The sequence below is a fragment of the Trachypithecus francoisi genome, unplaced genomic scaffold (assembly GCF_009764315.1).
Source record: "Trachypithecus francoisi isolate TF-2019V2 unplaced genomic scaffold, Tfra_2.0 Lachesis_group3, whole genome shotgun sequence".
NCBI classification, from domain to species: Eukaryota; Metazoa; Chordata; class Mammalia; order Primates; family Cercopithecidae; genus Trachypithecus; species Trachypithecus francoisi.
Genome location: NW_022681468.1, coordinates 27854741 through 27873638, shown reverse-complemented (window position 1 = coordinate 27873638; position 18898 = coordinate 27854741). Strand labels below are relative to the sequence as shown.

Sequence of the window (18898 nt, the reverse complement as noted above, 5' to 3'; positions counted from 1 at the left end):
ACATAGTGAAACCCCATCTGTACTAAAAATACAAAAAGTTAGCTGGGCGTGGTGGCAGGTGCCTGTAATCCCAGCTACTCAGGAGGATGAGAAAGGAGAATCGCTTGAACCTGGGAGGCAGAGGTTGCAGTGAGCGGAGATCACACCATTGCACTCCAGCCGGGGTGACAATGCAAGACTCTGTAGGGAAAAAAAAAAAAAAAAAAAAATTATGGGTGGGAGGGAGGGTGTTTACTTCCTGCCCTGGAGATTTATATAAACAAGAAAAGAAGACTACTTTCTTGTTTAGTCTTCTAAAGACTTTTATCTTATCAGGAGATAATAATAATTATTATTATTATTGATCAGTTTTGTTTGTCAGGTATATTTCTAGACAATTTACATGTATTAACTTTAAACCTGACAACAAACCTATTAGATAGATTAGATAGATGGTATAATTACTCCCATTTCACAGATGAAGGAACTAAACTACAAAGAGGCTAAGATCGAGCTGGGCATGGTGGCTCACACCTGTAATCCCAGCACTTTGAGAGGCCAAGGTGGGTGGATCACGAGGTCAGGAGCTCAAGACCAGCCTGGCTAACATGGTGAAACCCTGTCTCTATTAAAAATACAAAAAAATTAGCCGGGCATTCCTGTAATCCCAGTTGCTCGGGAGGCAGAAGCAGGAGAATTGCTTGAACTGGAACCTGGGAAGCTGAGGTTGCAGTGAGATGAGATCACGCACTGCACTCCAGCCTTGGCGACAGAGCGAGACTCCATCTCAAAACAAAACAAAACAAAACAAAACAAACAAAAAGAGGCTAAGATCTTGGCCACGTTTTCACAGTAGCTAACAAGCAGAATCAGGATTTGAACCTAGGCTGTGGAGTACCAGAATCTGATCTAAATCTGTATGTACTCTCAAAGTGTCCTCCAGGCAGGTGAGCCCAGTCTCTCTCTCCCAGACTTCAAGACCCTTTGTAGCGGTCCCTATACCTATTGCAATGATTCTGAATAAAGTCTCCTGTACCAAAAAAAAAAAAAAAAAAAAAAGTATTCTCTAAATCTTAATATTTTATCCTATAAACAAACAAATGAGATTATTCCCTCTTTTATTGTGATAACATATTATGATAACTCATTTTATTTGATTCCCTAAAACTGGATAGAGATTTCCATAGTGCTGAGGACACAAAGTTTAGACCTTTGATAGCTGATCTAAGCTTAGCGGAGATCTGATATCCAATGTAAGCTTAGTGAAGACAAACAGGTTGTAAATGCCCAAATCTCTCTATGAGAAACTCATTAAGCCCTGCCTTTGAGTAAAAGAGGAAAAAAAAAATGTTGCTATATTAAAATAACTTCATTTGGAGTTCAAAGGAAGCTGAATAAGGTTTTCACAGGAAGATTTCATATTTTCTAATCCTTAAAGAAATGTGTACACAATTCAATGCAGTAAATGTCCCAGCTACACTATTCAAACTCAAGAGATTAAAAACAATTTTTTTTCCAGCATCCAAACACCTGATATCCCTATTTCAGCCACAAGGAGGACAAGGGGATAACTATGGGTGTTTATTAGAAGGATAAGTTAAAGAGGCAGAAGCAGTATATACATTCTCTAAACTATAAATTTATACAAGGATGGCATTGTCTTTTTTTAATCAAATACTTGTAGAAGTGATGTCTAAAAAAAAAAAAGCCTCTCTTTTATACCTCCAAATAGAAAATATAATCAAAATCTGCTTTTATGTAGGATGACTTTTTTAAATAAATAAACGAAGGATGAATTATGTGGCTATAAATAAATCTACTGACATGTAATAAAGTTGAACTGTTTTATGGTGTCACTGAAACCCTTAGATATATTTATAGCCATGTTAACAGTCCCCAGTATTTTTTCAGGACTTTTATTTCATTTCACATTATGAGAGTTTAGTTGTTTGTTTTTCTCTCCCTAAATTGCCTTCTGGAGCCCTTTGTAGAGATAGAAAGTAAGGATCTCTACTCTTCATATTTGGAATAAAAGGGTCTTCGCCTAAAAGCCTAGGGCTCACACAGAAACAGGCGGCTCTGATGCTTTCTGGTCTGCCTGTTTCTGTGCAGTTCATATGAGATGTGCTTGCGAAGAACAACTTGACAGGTAGCTCCTGCTGGCAGCAAAGTGGCAAGTCAGAGTCTATACAAGTGAGGAGAGGCCTGTGAGAGATAAAATGTACAGTACTGTAGAAAACAAGCAGATGGACAGAGCAACTTTGCATTAGATTCCTGATGCCTGACACATTTAAATACAATCACAAGGCTTATTTTAGAAGCCAAAGAATCTCCAGACTGTCGTGCAGCCGAGGCACAGACCAACACAAGACAAAGGGTCTGATGGGTAAAGATGCTCACACCTTACCCTGGGACATTCTCTAGCAGGGTGACGACGGGGTGGGGGACATTTAAACAGCAAGAGGAGAAGGTTTATAATATCAATTCTAAGCCTGAAGTAATCAAGGGGTTTTTAAAAATTGTATTCCATTTAGACATTTCAGGATCCAAAGAGTATGGTTAGGATTCCATGGAGGGGGTTATTCAAGTGGAGCTAAGCGTGGTTGTTCCTGTGAAATTATTTATATTTTTCAACTTGAAATCTGGGTGAGCATAGTGTTTCTAAATCTGTTTCTCTTCTTTTCTATCTTAAAAGTGGACTCTCATTTTCATCCTGTAGCTGTACACTTGATTCCCAAGTGTTGTCACTCAAGGGACTTACTAGAAAAGACAACTCAAGAGGAAGAGGAGAGCTTTTGATGGTAGGACAAGGGATGACAAATCCTTCAGCTGGAACTCTAGCTACAGGCAGTATTTAGAAAGTATCACTGCAGCTAAACATCTTTAAAAATGTATTTAATGTGGTAGACTAATGTAAGCTCTAAAAGACCTAAAAAGAATAGGATTCAGAAAAGAAATCCAAATAGGAATGTGTTAACTAGAGGGAGGGGCAGGAGGGATAAGAAATACATGAAAAAATGAACAGTGGGGTAAGTTGGAGGGACATTCAGTTTATTAGGATAATTCGGGGTTGTCTTTTTGTAGTGGAAGAAGTAAAATAGACCTGTCTTCCATTTGTCCTCTGAAGACTCTTCTCAGTAGTTAACTGTGTCCCCAAATGGAATCACCCTTACTGAAATTCATGGTGATTTCTTTTGACATTTGGCAAAAACTAAATAAATAAATTATAAGTATGACAAGTGAAATGAATAGTTCCAGCTATGATGCACCAGCAGCATTTCCAGATTTTGTACCGCATTAGGGATTTATTTTCCCTTTATTGCCCAGCAGAGAATTAATTGGAAGGTCCATCTAAGCTTCCCACACATCCTCAGAATGAAGTCAAAGCAGTCTCCAATGCTCAGTGCCAATTTAAAAATAAATAAATAAATAAGGAAAACAGTAAGTGGGTAGGTAGTCGGTTTATCAAGCCTGGAAAAGCTTGTCTCTGGGGATTCACATTGCTAAAACCAGACAAATGCATCAGCAAAATTAATGGCATAAGGAAAACGTGAGTATGAGATTGGCAATTGATTCACTGAGTTCATTCATTCAGCAAGTATTTACTGAGCTCCTATTATGTTCTACCTGTTGTTCCACACACACAGAATACAGCCCTCAGAAAGCTGATGACCATTTTAAGGAGATAACTATGAACAAATATACAGATAAAATAACTTCAGACATGGAGAGTGCTGTCAAGGAAATAAAACAAGGTAATGGGAGGGGATGCCTTTCAAGGGTGGTGGTCAACTTTAGATGAGGACCAGAGAGGGTCTCTGAGGAGGTGACATTTGAAATGTACCCATCACATGAAAATCTTGGGGAAAAGCCTTCCAGACAGAAGGGGCCAACAATGCTATAAAGGCCTTGGGATGAGAAAGAACTTTCCACGATCAAAGCAGAAAGACCTGGGGAACTAAAGAGTAGCAAGGAATGGGGCATGTGGCAGGAGATGGAGCTGAAGCATTAGGGGTAAGCAGAGTCCTCTAGGCCGCTTAAGGCCAAAAGTACAGTGGAAATCCATCTGGGGACTAAATGGAGGAGTGGTTGAATTGAGGGGAAATTATCATGGATATTTAGGATATTAAGATTTTTTTTCTGGCTTTTCTAGCATTAATAGCATAAGACCCTAACCATGTACTTAACCTGTACGTCACCATTTTAGAGCTTCAGCTTATTTTTCTAGTGGACAAAGAATATTGCCACTGTTTGTCAGGTGCTGTGCCAGATACTGTGTATTTTCTAATTTTAAACCCCCAACAACCTCGAGAGGGAGGCATTTCCCTCATTTTACAGAGGAGGAAACTGAGGTTTCAATGGAATGTCCATAAACCACCCCTTCCCCTTGCTGTGGTGTCACTGAGCACATGCTCCTGGTTTAAGACACTGTGGGTGGGGGCACACCAAAAGGTATGGAAGACCTTGTCAGAGGGCCATTTCCTGGGAGGCTGTGGATCCTGGATCACTCTTACAACTGAGAGCCAGGGCAGTTAGGGTGACTGTGCATCATTTACTATGAGCAGCTTGGAGCTTTTGGAGGATACCAATTTCAGAACCAGAATACCAATTCACTACCATAAATTCTGAAATGGACTTGATGTATGACCTTGAAGGCAAATTTTCTGTAGGTTTGGTATCTTTGTCTGTTAGAGAGACACAATGCTATTTCCTCAATATCTCCTTGGGGTATCTCAAGGATGAACAGGGCTGTCTTAATCCTTGTTCTTTATCCTCAGGGGGTTTGAAATGAGAGTGGAGTATATAATAGGTGCTACAAGCTCCTTTTTAAAAAGCCTCCTAAATACAACATATATATGTTTTAACCAGTAGGTATTGTTCACTCACCTCCCCTTCCTCCCTGCAAATGTAATGGGCTTTTTACCCAAGGTGAATGGTAGGAGGGAGTCAAAGCTAGCAAGACCTGTGTGGACAACGACCTGGACTGAGAGGGCAGCCTTGTTGGGTTTGTCCTTCCTGCGCATCAGACATAGTGGAGGGGTGGATGCCGCCTGGTCCACAGTGTTACCGTGTCCTGGCAGAGCCTTGGGTCAGTCCCCTCCTGGAGTCACAGATGGCCACGACAGAGGACAGGTGCTGCCACTCTGGCTTTCCCCTGCGTGTTCAGTTTTGAGGTAAACACCGTGCTGTCTTTGATGCCCAGCGCTCAGGGGACTTCACCCACCTGGGGCAGCCCTTCTGCAGCGGGTTCCGGACAGGCCCCTCACTTCTCTTTGAGCCAGCCAACGAGGCCCTCTCCGTTTCTGAAGTTTTTTGATCAGGACTACAGGCGCGGACGATAACCTCTGTATTTTGAATCCCAATAGTGTCCTCTCCATCACCGGGGGTGGCAGCCACCTTCCGGAAGGGCTGCCAACCACGAAGCCCTTCACCCTTTGGAGTACCCGGGCCACCACTCCACCTTCACTTTTGGGAGTCCGGACTCAGATTCCCATCATTCGCCCTGCGGGTAAGGCTCTGGGCATCTTAACCCCGGGAGACACACGCGCCTGGAGAGTGGCCGCCCGAGCCACCGCCAGGCGGGGAGGAGCGCGCGTGCGGCACCACCGCGTGCAGCAGCTCCAGCGCTCGCGCTGACTCAAGGGGTTTATTTTTATTTCTATTTAGAGCTACTTCGGCCTTAGCCGCCGCCCTTAGTTTTCCTTCCAAATTGCGAAAAGGTGCTTTCATGGCCCGAGTTTGGTTACACGCGCCTGGGAGAGGAGCAGGGGACGGGTGATAAAGAAGGTGCAGTGTCGGTCTGTCGGTGTCACACACGCGCGCACACACGGCGGGGCGGGAGCCGAGGGAGCGAGAGAAGGGCGGGCGGCAAGTGCTGGAGGCTCGCGCGGTTGTATACGAGCCTGTGCCTGAATGGGGAGGGCCGGGATTCCGGGTCGCTCTGGCCCCTCCTTCCTCCGGAGCCAGCCAGTCCCTCGGCAGAGAGCTGGGGCTGCACTGATTTGCTCTCGGGAGTGCGCTATTTGCATATGACTTGCCCATTTGTGAATTTGGCTCCCTAACTCCTCGCTTCACTTCACCTGTGCCTCCCTGGTCCGCGCACTTCGCAGGCGCCCGCCAGCCTCTCTACCACCTCTGCCGCCTGCCAGGGACCTCCTCTTGCGCTCTCGCTGATTTCGCCCACCCACCTCCCTCCACCCCGTGCCACGTTGGTTTGGGTGGCTGCTCCTCACCGGGTTCCTCCTCCTCTCCTCTTTCCCTCCAGTCCTTCTTGTTCTCTTCCTCTGGCTGCGGTGGCTGCTGCTGCTGCTGCCTTTCATCCAGTTGGGAAACCCAGGAAGCCGGCGGCTGCTCCGTGGCGCTAGTTCAGCACGTGCAGGGTTAAAAGCCTCGCGCCCTTCCCCGGAGACTCCCAGGAACACCCGAAGAACTCTTCCACCTGCAGCCCCCTTTTGCCTGGCAGTTCTGCATTGCATCTCATGGAAGTGGAAACAGGAAAATAAAAATGTTCAAACTCCTTGGATGTTGGGATAAACTCACCTGAACCCACTTGGGGTTCGGGCTGCCTCCTTCTCTTCCTTCTAATTTACCACCTTTCCTGTGTGGCTCCCAGGAGTGTGCAGTTAAGGCATCAGACTCGCGGTGCCTAGAGATCCGGAGGAAGCCGCGCCGGTCTTCCCCTGACATGCGTGGCATGCCGGGGCTCCCTAGGAAGTTTGCTATACCTGGGAGGATTCTGGCATCCTAAATTTCAGCCCCGGGAAAGAGAAGGGGCTTTGCCTTTTATCTTTTTTTTTTTTTTTAAGTAGTATTTTTTTTTTTTCTCTAACTGATTCATCATTGTCTTGAAAGCGCATATTGCTTCCCTCTTCCCCAAATTCTGGCAACTCTTCCTCCTGCTATGATGGGCCCTTGGGCATCATGAACTTCATTACTCTTCACTGGCTGGAATTCAAACTGCCCATCTGTAGTGGTCCCGTGCGTTGACCATGCACCTGAGAATCCACGCGAGACGGAGCCCTCCTCGCCGGCCGGCCTGGACGCTTGGGATCTGGTTCCTGTTCTGGGGATGTATCGTCAGCTCTGTATGGAGTTCTTCTAATGTAGCTTCCTCCTCCTCCACCTCATCCTCGCCGGGGTCTCACTCTCAGCACGAGCACCATTTCCATGGCAGCAAGCATCACTCAGTGCCTATTTCTATCTATCGCTCCCCTGTTTCCCTTCGAGGAGGGCACGGTAGGTCTCTCTGCTCTTTATCCTTCTAATGGGGCATAGCAATTCCTTAACCCACTCGCCTTGCAGGTAGTGTCAAAGGTGGGAAGAGACTTAAAAAAAAAAAAAATTAAATGATGAAAAGCATCGTATGTCCATGAGGGAAGCAAATTTCTACTTTCTCATAAAGGTTAGTGTTTTCTGCCCCTAGCCCCCTACCCCCACCTCCACTTTTCTCTAAAGGCTTTTCTCCTTCGCTCCCTCATTCATAGATGCACAGACACCACACTCTCTTTGCAACCTTCTACTACTCTCTCCACCCCTACAGCGACAGGCAACTTACCAGGTGAGTCCCAATGCTGTACTTGGAGAAATATTCGTTCACCTTGCTTTCACCCTTCTTTGCTGTGGGCTTGCTTGGGAACTAGTGGGGGTGGAGTGGGAATAGCTGACAATAGGAATCAGGTTTTCAGCCTGAAGTTGATTGAACTGTTATAAAGTAGCCTGTGTGATAATGGTCAGGGAAAAGTAGCTGAATATAAGAAGGCAGAAAATATAATTTACAACCCGTGGCCATTTGTGTTGATTTTGGCAGCTTTATGTTTGTCCACATGTCTAGTGGAAAAAGCAACTATCTCTAAAACTACACATCTAATATTGCTATCAGTGAGGAAGCAATATGTAAGATAAGGCTAAGTTCATTTATCATTTACCCAAGTGTAAATGATAGTAACTTCGATTCCCCATGTATGCAAATGTTATTTCATTTTTAGGTAGCAGAGATGGGCTTGTTCACACAATACAGGTATGATGTGTTTTACTCCAAACAACCCTCCTTACATAGCTATTGAAGGAAGAGATCTATGGCTCTGAAAATGATATTCAGCTCTTAGCCAGCTGCCTCTAAAAGGGCGATGTCTGCAGCTAAGGTAAGAGCTTGCTGTAGTAAACCGTTCTAAAGAAAGGAGCTTCTTTATTTGTTTACTATGCACTCCCCTCTGATGGTAAGGAGAGTAGGGCACACAGAAATGGAGACTGGCTGCAGGAGCAGCCCTCCAGGGAACATGAGCGTGAACCATACTAGGGGGGTTCCTGCCCTTGTATTTTGAAGACTGATAACATCCAGACCCTATTCGGAAAGTTGATTCTTCCTGCTGCCTCCCAGCCCTGGGCTTCTGCTCTGTGCTGTCTGTAGTGGAAGTGGAAGCACATTGAGAAAATGCCAGCACATACTCTGGCTCTTTTTGACTCTGTCTTCAAATTTTATTTGATGGAGTTGTCAAGCAGCTTGCAGCTTGTAAGGTTGGTGGAGGGGGATGGTGAAAAAAAGGGATTACTTGATCTTGGTCTGGTGGCTCTTTTCTCTGTGACTTCTGCTGGGTCTGGTGTTGGCTCCCTTAAAAAAGAAAGAAGCAAACAAACCTAGGAGAGAAAAGAGCCACAACCACCAAAAAAGCAATTTCATTGACATGGAAACTTAGCTCCTAATGGGGAGAGGGACTGGGGGGAGTGGGTAAGACAGAAAAAAAAAAGGGGAGTGGAGATAGGGGAAGCCAGACAGACTATTACTAATAGCCATAATTAAACACGGAAATGCTCAGAGATAATTAGCTAATTTTTGCTAATTATTGTAAATGATCAGCAGGGAGAGGAAGATTATGCATTAGAGGTTATGGATGGCAGGGTCTTGACGTCTTTTGTTCGGGATGTAAACAGTTACAGTAGATACTAGTAAGTGATGGAATTTGCAGAGCAGTACTTCCCTAGGGTCCCTAAGTCAGAGTCAGTCTCTCTCTCTCTCTCTCTCTCTCTCTCTCTCTCTCTCTCTCTCTCTCTCTCTCATAAAGGGGTTGAGACTTGCACAGGTTAAACATGATCCTTTATTTAGTTTATTTCTTCAGGATCGGTCGCTCAGTGGCTCAGTCTCCTTTAAATCTTTTTGACTGGTCCCCAGTCTGGTTTCTCATTAACCTACAGCTGATAAGATTCAGTGTGATGGAAAATAAGAAGAAAGTAAGTAAATGGCTAGAGACCCCAGAAAAGGCCCTCAGACCCACCAGAGCTGTAGAGTACAGTGAACTCCAGGGTCTGGCATGGCTGAGATAAGAAAGCTAATGAATTCAACTCTTCAGAATCCTCTTTCCATCCTGAAGTCCCAACTCATTGATTTGGGGCTTGGAGAGTGAATGCATCTGTATTAAGTAGACTCCTTGCATATTAAATTGGTGTTTTTGAGCATAAAATCAAGAGAAGCAGCAATCAACAAAATATCCCTACTTCTGTCTCCCATTCTGCACCCAAGCTGTGACCCTTTGCAGCTCTAACTAAAAGGACCAGAAGACCCCACAGAGCTTTGCTAATGCACTTCTTATTCTTACTTGGTGTACACTTGCTTTTTCCTAGTACAAGACAAAGACCTAGCGAACAGCAGTTGTTTTAAAAAATAATTTGGGTGGAGGTGGTAGGAGGCATGGCACCAAGAGACTGATGGTTGTTACTGATGATTTACTGCCAATCTTATTCCAGAGTTAAAGGCAATACTTTCTATTGTCTGTGAAGAAGTAAATGCCCTTGATTTTGGTATGAAACACAGCTAGAGCCTTAAGTCCAAGAATCTTCTTTGGACTTAAGAGATTGTTGGTTTTTTAACTACACTTGCTCTCCTCTTGCCCATTTCCTGAGAACCCAAAGTCCTCAAAGCTGCTGTTCGTCAGTTGGTGCTCCAACCCCCTTTCCCCGCTATCCAGCCCTATAGAGGGATTCATGCTAAGACAGATGGAAGAAACAGAAATCCTCCAAATAGCTGATATTTTACCTACGCTTTTGCCTGTGCTTGGTTCCAAGCTTTAGAAAATTGTTTATATTATAGATTTGCTTAAAGCCTTTATCCCAGGACAGCCTAGAGGATGCTGGGATTCTTTGTGAATTAGGGAGACTAAGGCCACACTTATCTGGGGTGATGCAAAGTGTCTCACATTAGGATTGTGTTTCAGGATGGGATTAACTCTCTTCTTAATGGGAATCTAGTAGGCCCTTCCCCATTTTCTTAGAGTCCTCACCCCACGTTCATGCTGTCTTCTGTTCACCAGTCATTCAGTCAATACTCATTGAGCACGTACTCTGTGCCAGGCTGTGTGCTACTGCTGAAGACACAGAACCAAATAAGACATTGTGGTGTTCAGCTAGGAATACTTGCAAAAGCATATATATATATATATATATATATATATATATATATACATATATACATATATATATATATATATATACACACACACACACACACATACATACATATATATATATATGCTTCCATATTTTAAAAAGTGCAAGGAGTGGGTGGAGATCCAAATACCATGCCAAATTAATATAAAATCAAAATATCCTTTATAAAATGAAGGTTTACATTATCCTGTTATTTAAAATATCCCTCCAGGTTCCTTTTCATCTTTGGCTTTATTTCCGTATGTAAATATCATTTTTTTAATCAAAGTGCAAGGTAGTTTAGTGATTACAGATATATAAATGGTAAAATATATTTGTTTACCAAACTTTAATTACATAAGCAGCTTTTGTATATTTTTTTCATTCTTTTTTTCCCTCTCTCTCACCTTTAAGAAATCCAATGTGGCTGGGCACGGTGGCTCACACCTGTAATCCCAGCACTTTGGGAGACCAAGGTGGGGGGATCACCTGAGGTCAAGAATTCGAGACCTGCCTGGCCAACATGGGGAAACCCTGTCTCTACTAAAAAACAGAAAACAAACAAAAAAAAATCTCCAATGTACATCTGCCTAAAAAATGCTTCAGTATTTGTAGTTTAAAGGCAGATTTCTCTAAGGATTCAAGGTTTTGTATGTAGCTTAAATGTTATCCTTTACAAAACAGCAGAGTTTCCTGCCTCTGTAGACACTTGTGGGGACTAGTTGAGGACATGGAACTCTTGGAAAGCTCAGTTTTAAAAGGGAACACACCACAATATATTTGCAAGAAGAAGTCTTGCTCAGAAACCAGGGTGTGTGAAAAGGAGTGGGTATAAATGTCCTATTCAAACCATCTTAGCAGAAGTGGTGGTGGTGGGCCCACTTGTGACACATGATCCTGGAGTCTTTCTTGGGCTCATTCCTTGTCCCAGGGATCCACCCTCAAAGTTTTTTCAGTCTTGGAGGCTTGTTTTGCTTTGATCTATTGAGTGCCTTCTTCTGCTCAGCCAGCTGCTTTCTAACCACTTTATGCCTTCCTTCTTGAGATTCGGGGAGTTGAATAATTCATACTGTTGGTTGACAGATCAAATGATAAGATTTATATATCTTTGGCCTTGGTGATGAATTAATTAAATTGGTTTCTCCTTCTTTGGCTCCTCTAGATGCATTGTTTTTCTTCTCTAAAATTCACTGGCAAGTGGTGGGTCTGGAGATTAATTTGTTCTTGAGAGACCACCATGGGATGATTATAATATCCTAGTGTTAATGTATTCAGGACTTTCAACATGGATCACTGGGTGGTGTGGAGTAGGGGCAGCTATATCATAGAGAGGAGAGATAAGATATCAGAACAAAAAACAAGACACACACACAAAAAACTTGCCCATACTGGCTGCAGGATGAAATTTTACAGTAAGAACTTGATTCCTTTTGCCTCAGATTTTGAATCTAAAAGAGGAGTGTATTTCATTTTACATTTTAGTAAATGAATTTATCAACCCTGAAGAAGTTGGCTTCACTAGAACTCTGGGTGATCAGGGAGGGAGGCAAATCTCTGAAGATTAATCTTGAACTTATTCATACTTTCCTCCTTACATCAGTTTGCTAGGGCTGCCTAAAGTACTAAAGTACTATAGACTGGGTGGTTTAAACAACAGAAATTTGTTTGCTCAAGGCTCTGGAGAGTAAAGGTCTGAGATCAAGGTGTCAGCAGGTTTAGTTCTTTCTGACATCTCTCTCCTTGACTTGCAGATGGCCATTTTCTCACTGTGTCCTCACAGGGTCTCGCCTTGATCTACATGCCTGCATCCCTGGTGTCTCTTTGTGTGTCCAAATTCTCCCTTCTTTTAAGGACATCCATCGGTTGGATCAGGATCCACCCTAAAAGCCTCATTTTAACTTAATCATCTCTTTAAATGCCCTGTCCTTAAATACACTCACATTCTGAGGTACCAGGAATAAAGCTTTGACATATGAATTTTGAAGAGACACAGTTCAGCCGCTGATGCTCTTTCTCCTCACCGCCCCCCCTCCCGCCCACCCACCAAGTTATTGGGAAAGAAGTAAAGCTGTACTGTTTAGTGAATCCCCATTGGACTCAAACTTTCACAGCAGAAAAATAAAACTTCAGTGACCATGGTTGCAATTTACAAAATTCATAAGATAGTGACCTAAGTGGTAATGCTGTGTTTACATATATGGGGAAAACAACAGCTATTGGTTCAGTGAAGACGTGTTTGCACTCTTCTCAGTTTATCTTCTGTGAATGAGTCCAGATCTTTATTTGCACGTAGACTGATTCTGTCTGACTGCAGACACATGCTCTAATGTCCACATATTAATGCTTTCTTTACCTAGACCTGCTGCCCTTCTGAGCCAGACCCTCCACCCCTGCCATTGACTCCTTTATGAACTACAGTTGCTCACTCTTTGCCTTTCCTGAGAAACAAATTACCAACTACTTTCACTTCTCAGCCTTTGGTGAATAAGAGAAAAAATATAGGTTAACTAAGTATAAATTTCGCATTTTTCAATTTTCAAATTTCTCAATTGAAAAATACGTTACTTAAATAAGCATCAATTTCATTATTTTTCTCTTCAATTTTATTTTTTGAAAATTCATCTGAAAATACAAATATGAGGTAAATTGTTATTTTATGACATGGTTATGAACCTTGGTGAGATGATTGAGAGACCATGTTATGTATAACGCTCTGGTTGTTCTAAATCCTAAGCAAAGCATTTAGTCTTTGGGGAAAGTGAATACCTTTCTTTGTTTGTTTCTGTGCTCAAAATGTATGCTCATGATGATAATAGGTAAATAATAATGGTGCTCTAGTGGACAGGGTCATGTTAGGTGAGGTGGGAACAACTATGGTTTGAGGAAATAGCCTTCAACCTTTGCTTCTAAGAAACTTTGTCTCTAAGACACTAAGTCACTAAGAAACTTTCTGAACCTGCCATTCTGGCTAACACGTTGAAACCCCATCTCTACTAAAAAATACAAAAAACTAGCTGGGCGTGGTGGCGGGCGCCTGTAGTCTCAGCTACTCGGGAGGCTGAGGCAGGAGAAGGGCATGAACCTGGGAGGTGGAGCTGGCAGTGAGCTGAGATCGGGCCACTGCACTCCAACCTGTGTGACAGAGCGAGACTCCGTCTCAAAAAAAAAAAAAAAAAAAAAAAAAAAAAAAAAAAAAACTTTGTGAACCTGAATAAGTCACCTGGTTTCACTGAGACTCAATTTCTTCACCTTTAAAGTGAGCAATAATAATAGTTTACTTATATCACAGAAATTGTATGAGAGATTAGACAAGTTGTGCTCTGTACATTGTAAACCAATGTGTCCAGTTTAAATATTTTATGAGACATATTTTCATAAGGCTGCCCTCTTTGAATTCCTTGCACAAAGAGAAGCTTCAATGTTGATCATTTGCTGGCTGGTAGATTGTGTTTAAAGAATATGCATCTGGCCGGGCACGGTGGCTCAAGCCTGTAATCCCAGCACTTTGGGAGGCCGAGACAGGCGGATCACGAGGTCAGGAGATAGAGACCATCCTGGCTAACACGTTGAAACTCGTCTCTACTAAAAAATACAAAAACCTAGCCGGGCGAGGTGGCGGGCGCCTGTAGTCCCAGCTACTCGGGAGGCTGAGGCAGGAGAAAGGCGTGAACCCAGGAGGCGGAGCTTGCAGTGAGCTGAGATCCGGCCACTGCACTCCAGGCTGGGCGACAGAGCGAGACTCCGCCTCAAAAAAAAAAAAAAAAAGAATATGCAGCTGCTGTTTCTCCTCATTTTCCTATCTATATACACACTTTTTTGCCTACAAGAAATTATTTCACTTACATAGTACTCTGAGTAAATGTAAATGAGAAAACCTTTACTGTATTTTCATATTTATGGCACTAGAACACAGCATGGGACAAAAGTCAGCCTGTAACTTTTGGTAATGGTCTGGTTAGGTAGAAAGTCATGCCAAGCAAATTTTAGCGTGGACCAACATATTACAGCAAATCATTTAGAAGCTCAGTGATTTAGTAAAGTGAAAAGAGAGGACTCAAAGAAATACTCTGACAACATTTTGGAAAGTCAGAATTGGATCCCATTTGTAGTAAACCTGTGCAGAATTCAAACATGCCTACATGATTCTCAGTGTCTATCATATTACAGCAAATCATTTAGAAGCTCAGTGATTTAGTAAAGTGAAAAGAGAGGACTCAAAGAAATACTCTGACAACATTTTGGAAAGTCAGAATTGGATCCCATTTGTAGTAACCTGTGCAGAATTCAACATGCCTACATGATTCTCAGTGTCTATCATATTACAGCAAATCATTTAGAAGCTCAGTGATTTAGTAAAGTGAAAAGAGAGGACTCAAAGAAATACTCTGACAACATTTTGGAAAGTCAGAATTGGATCCCATTTGTAGTAAACCTGTGCAGAATTCAAACATGCCTACATGATTCTCAGTGTCTATCGTAAACTAAGATTTTTAATTTGGTTTGTACTAGGAAGAAGCAGGAGTTTTTAGGGACAACTATCTTCAGATCTGGAAGTGGAGAACATCTTTTAATGCAATGTCTTAGGCTTACTAGGTTTCAAAGTTTGTAGAGCAGATAGGAGCACATTATTGTGGCAGAACTCTTAGAATTGACTTTGTGAAACCTGAATTTAAAACAGAATTCTTACTGAGAGGACATGGTGCTGATACATAGATTTTTCCCCCAGCTTCCTCCCTGGCCAGCTCTGTAACTTTGGATTATAACATTTTATTTTTTAATTATATTAATCTTTTAACTTTTAAACATTCTGTGTGATATCTTGATTTCCTAACCTATATTCTTTGCTTTACCTGTAGTTTTCTGCATGGCATGTAGTATGAAAGCACCTTAATGCCATAGCTAGGGAAAACTTTCCTTTTCATTTCTTCCTCATTTGTATAATGAGAGAGTTGAGTGAGATGATCTCTCCAAATGTTTTCCAGCACTAGAACTGCATGAGTCTCTGATTTGTATGTCTTTAAAGACACCACTGTGCATCTCAAACCTATCTGAGTTCTACAAGTCTGCCAGTATTTTATAGGTCTATTTTCTTGATTATCATAATAACTTATGCCAAAGCCATGAGCCAGATTTTCTCTTTTTCCCTCAGACAGAAGCAGCATAATGTACCAGAGTGGCACACTGTGATGTTATAAAGCCCACAATCCAACTTCAGTGCAGTCATGCTGAGATGGGAAGAATGCAGCTTTCATTTAAACACACCTTAATAATACTAGAAAGGAGCTATATGTTATGTTTAAAATGTTCAGCTGTGTTTAGCCATATCAGAGCAGGGGGCAGACTAGCAACTGGGTTTATAAAGAGGAAATGGTTTATTTCTACTTACAGTTAGGATTTTGAGAGAGACTTGCTTTAATTATATACCAACACATGAATTATACACCTACTGTGTACAGGTAGTCTTCCAGATGCTTTACATATATGACTTCATTTAGTCCTCGCTAGCCTTTGAACCTAATAAAGTGACTATTTTATAATTAAAAACACTGAGACTCAGAGAGGTTTAGTGGCTTGATTAATATGGTGTTAAAGCCAGGATTCAAACCTGGTTGTGACCACAAAACTCTTGGTCTTTCTGCTGTATCACACGGTCTGTCAACTCAAGAAACAGACTACACAAACACATCAAACTCTTTTGTCAGAAATAAAGTGCACAGATTAATGAAGCACTTTGATTAATGTGGCTAACACACCTTTGCAAAGCATCTACAAGACTGTCCAATGCCTAATAAGTATTTGAATGTTTTCCAATCTGTCTGAACCCATTTCAACCCAAGGAGATAGTAATTAAAAGGAGCAGACTGACGAAACATTCATAACTGATATGTGTGTTTTTTTGAATGAATGAATGAGTGAGTGAGGTTCCACATGATCAAATCTCATGCATTAGGAAAGGAGGGATGCTAGTTTATAATAGAAGCAAAGGCATGGGAAGTTACGCACCCTTCAAAAGCACATCAATGGGCTCATAGAACTTAGAGATACAAGAGAGCTCAATGTTCCAGGTAGGCAGGGTGAGGACTCAACTAAGAGCATCCAGTTAGTGTCAGGACTGGTCAGGAGCACAGACCTCATGACTCTGAGTCCATTGCCCTTTCTTTCTTCTACTTCTCAGTCCTTCAAGACACTTTCTTAAATTACAAACTTATTCCCCGTCTCTCTTTCTTCAGAGCAGTCTCTTCTTATCCAGATTATGTCTGCAGGCACGTATTCTGCCAGTGTTGGACTTTTCAGGCCTTCCATTAACATTCATTATTGGCTGGGCGCAGTGGCTGACGCCTGTAATCCCAGCACTTTGGGAGGCCGAGGCGGCTGGATCGCCTGAGGTCAGGAGTTTGAGACCAGCCTGGCCAATGTGCTGAAACCTCATCTCTACTAAAAATAAAAAAAATAAAAAAAATTAGCTGGGCATGGTGGCACACACCTGTAATCCCAGCTACTCAGGATGCTGAGGCAGGAGAATTGCTTGAACCTGGGAGGCGGAGGTTGCAGTGAGCCGAGATCGCGCCATTTGCACTCCAGCCTGGGTGATGAGAGAGAAACTCCATCTGAAAGAAAAAAAAAAAGTAAGAATCCTTCTAATAGGTGCCTGGCTTTGTGTGCCAAGGTAGCATTTCTTGGGGTGTTCTGAAGACTTCCTTTGTATAGGAGACCTCAGTGTGAAAGAGTACTCAGATTCAGGGTTCTGTGAAAAGAGACACTTCCTGTCCTGGTTGAATGTCACTTCCCAGAAAGCAGGAAAGAAATGACCTGTCTGCTCACCTGTTGCTGCTCCTCATCTGGAAGTTGTGACCAGGATGTTGTTTGAAGACCTGTCCACAGTCCCAGTCCTGACCTCTTGCTTACCAGCTATTGAGTGGCTATGAAAACATAAAGCCCCTGGAAACCAGCAAGCCACATGTTCCGAGATACTATCCTGCCCTCCCTTTTTTATTGTTTTGAAATATTCCTCTCACCCCCCACGTTAAAACATAACCGTGTATATTCACTCCTGAGTGACTTTCCCCCAAACTATGAATTTCAACTATTTCCGAGACAGTCGTTCAGAATTTGAATATAATTACACTCTTTGGGTGAAAACTGTGGTTTTTGCTACATAAGAAACTAATGGAAATAATCTACCTGTTCCTGTAGTTTACAGATTATATGCTTCAGAACTGACGATATATATTTAGGCTGCTTTTCTGTGTGGCACATTTAAATGAAAATGAACTCGGGGTGAGCCACCATGGTTGCTAGGCAGTAGAGCGGGTTGATAGAGCACGGTATTAAACTGAACCCACGTTGGTGTTTTACTTAACATCTATTTGCTTTGCACCTTTTTCATTTGTGGTGTCACAGAAGGGAAAGGAGGAGGAGACAGGTAGAGTCTGGTTATCTGCAGAGACTCAAACAAGTAGGAGAAATAATCACCCCAAACACCAAAGTGACATGAGCATTTTCAAAAATTTGAGGTCACAGCACAGTCAACTCATTTAACGAAGAACATGCAAAACCTGAAGAAATGCATAAGCATAGCAGATATATTCAGGGATGTGGTAGAAAGAGGAACTAAAGAGATTCCCCAGGATGGGTTTTGCTTTGGTGGTTCCAGAAAAAAAAAAAAAAAAAAAAGATAGCCATCATGCTCATTGAAAATTTTAAACATGCGTCTATGGGTCATTTAATTTCCTGGCCTAAAATCCCAGATTTATCATCAGCAAGTGGTGACAGGCAGCAAAAGCATTGTGGCTTCTTTACAATTGATGACTAATAGAGGAACTCAAATTTATTTGAAACCCTGGTTTTCATAAAAGCTGAAAGTCTCTTATGAGAAAACAACTGGATCACAGATAAAGCAAAACTTCTTCAGATTCTTCGGGTCCATTCTAGCCATGTTCTGGTACATTTAAAATGTGAAAAGATGATTAAAGGGTTAAAGCTCAGCTGTCGGGAGAATTTGGTCTCATGAATAATTTGGGCAGAGAGAGGAGCCCGTGATTTGGATAGCCAAAGTTTTATTGTTTATATTTTCCAGGAGCCAATTATTATATATCTTTTTTCATGAATCAATATCTCTGCATAATGGAATGGGCACCTTTGAATGTTCTCTTTTGTTAAAACAAACTTCTTAGATAAATTCAACACAAGATAGAAAACCTCTATTTTCATAAGAATGACAATAACATCTTCTTTGGTTTTTCTTATAGCAATTGATCACTTCTTATTATGCCTGGCATTTTTGCCTTTTAATATGCCTGACATTTCTCTAAACATTATAGTCCATTTAATTTGCCCATGAAGTAGGTAGAGTTGTTTTCCTATGTTTAAGGTTTTACTTATTTATTTTAGCAGAGATAGGGTCTTGTGGTATTGTCCAGACTAATCTCAAACTCTTGGGCTCAAGTGATCCTCCCACCTTGGCCTCTCAAAGTGCTGGGATTACCAGCATGGCCACCATGCC

At 42.1% G+C, this 18898-nt stretch overlaps 1 protein-coding gene across 6 annotated transcripts in view; it reads left to right on the top strand.

The window, feature by feature from the left end:
* LOC117069250 (neurexin-3-beta) overlaps window positions 1-18898 on the top strand; it is a 1234533-nt gene that overhangs the window by 642325 nt on the left and 573310 nt on the right. The window contains exon 1 of one of the 6 annotated variants that reach the window (XM_033187255.1): window positions 6007-7215. The exons of 2 other annotated variants lie outside the window; for them this stretch is intronic. In XM_033187255.1, the coding sequence (XP_033043146.1) occupies window positions 6969-7215 (247 nt within the window). In that variant the 5' untranslated portion in view covers window positions 6007-6968. Of the gene's footprint in view, window positions 1-6006; window positions 7216-18898 lie in introns of those variants that run through there. 3 more of the 6 variants (XM_033187258.1, XM_033187256.1, XM_033187254.1) reach the window with 3 other exon arrangements.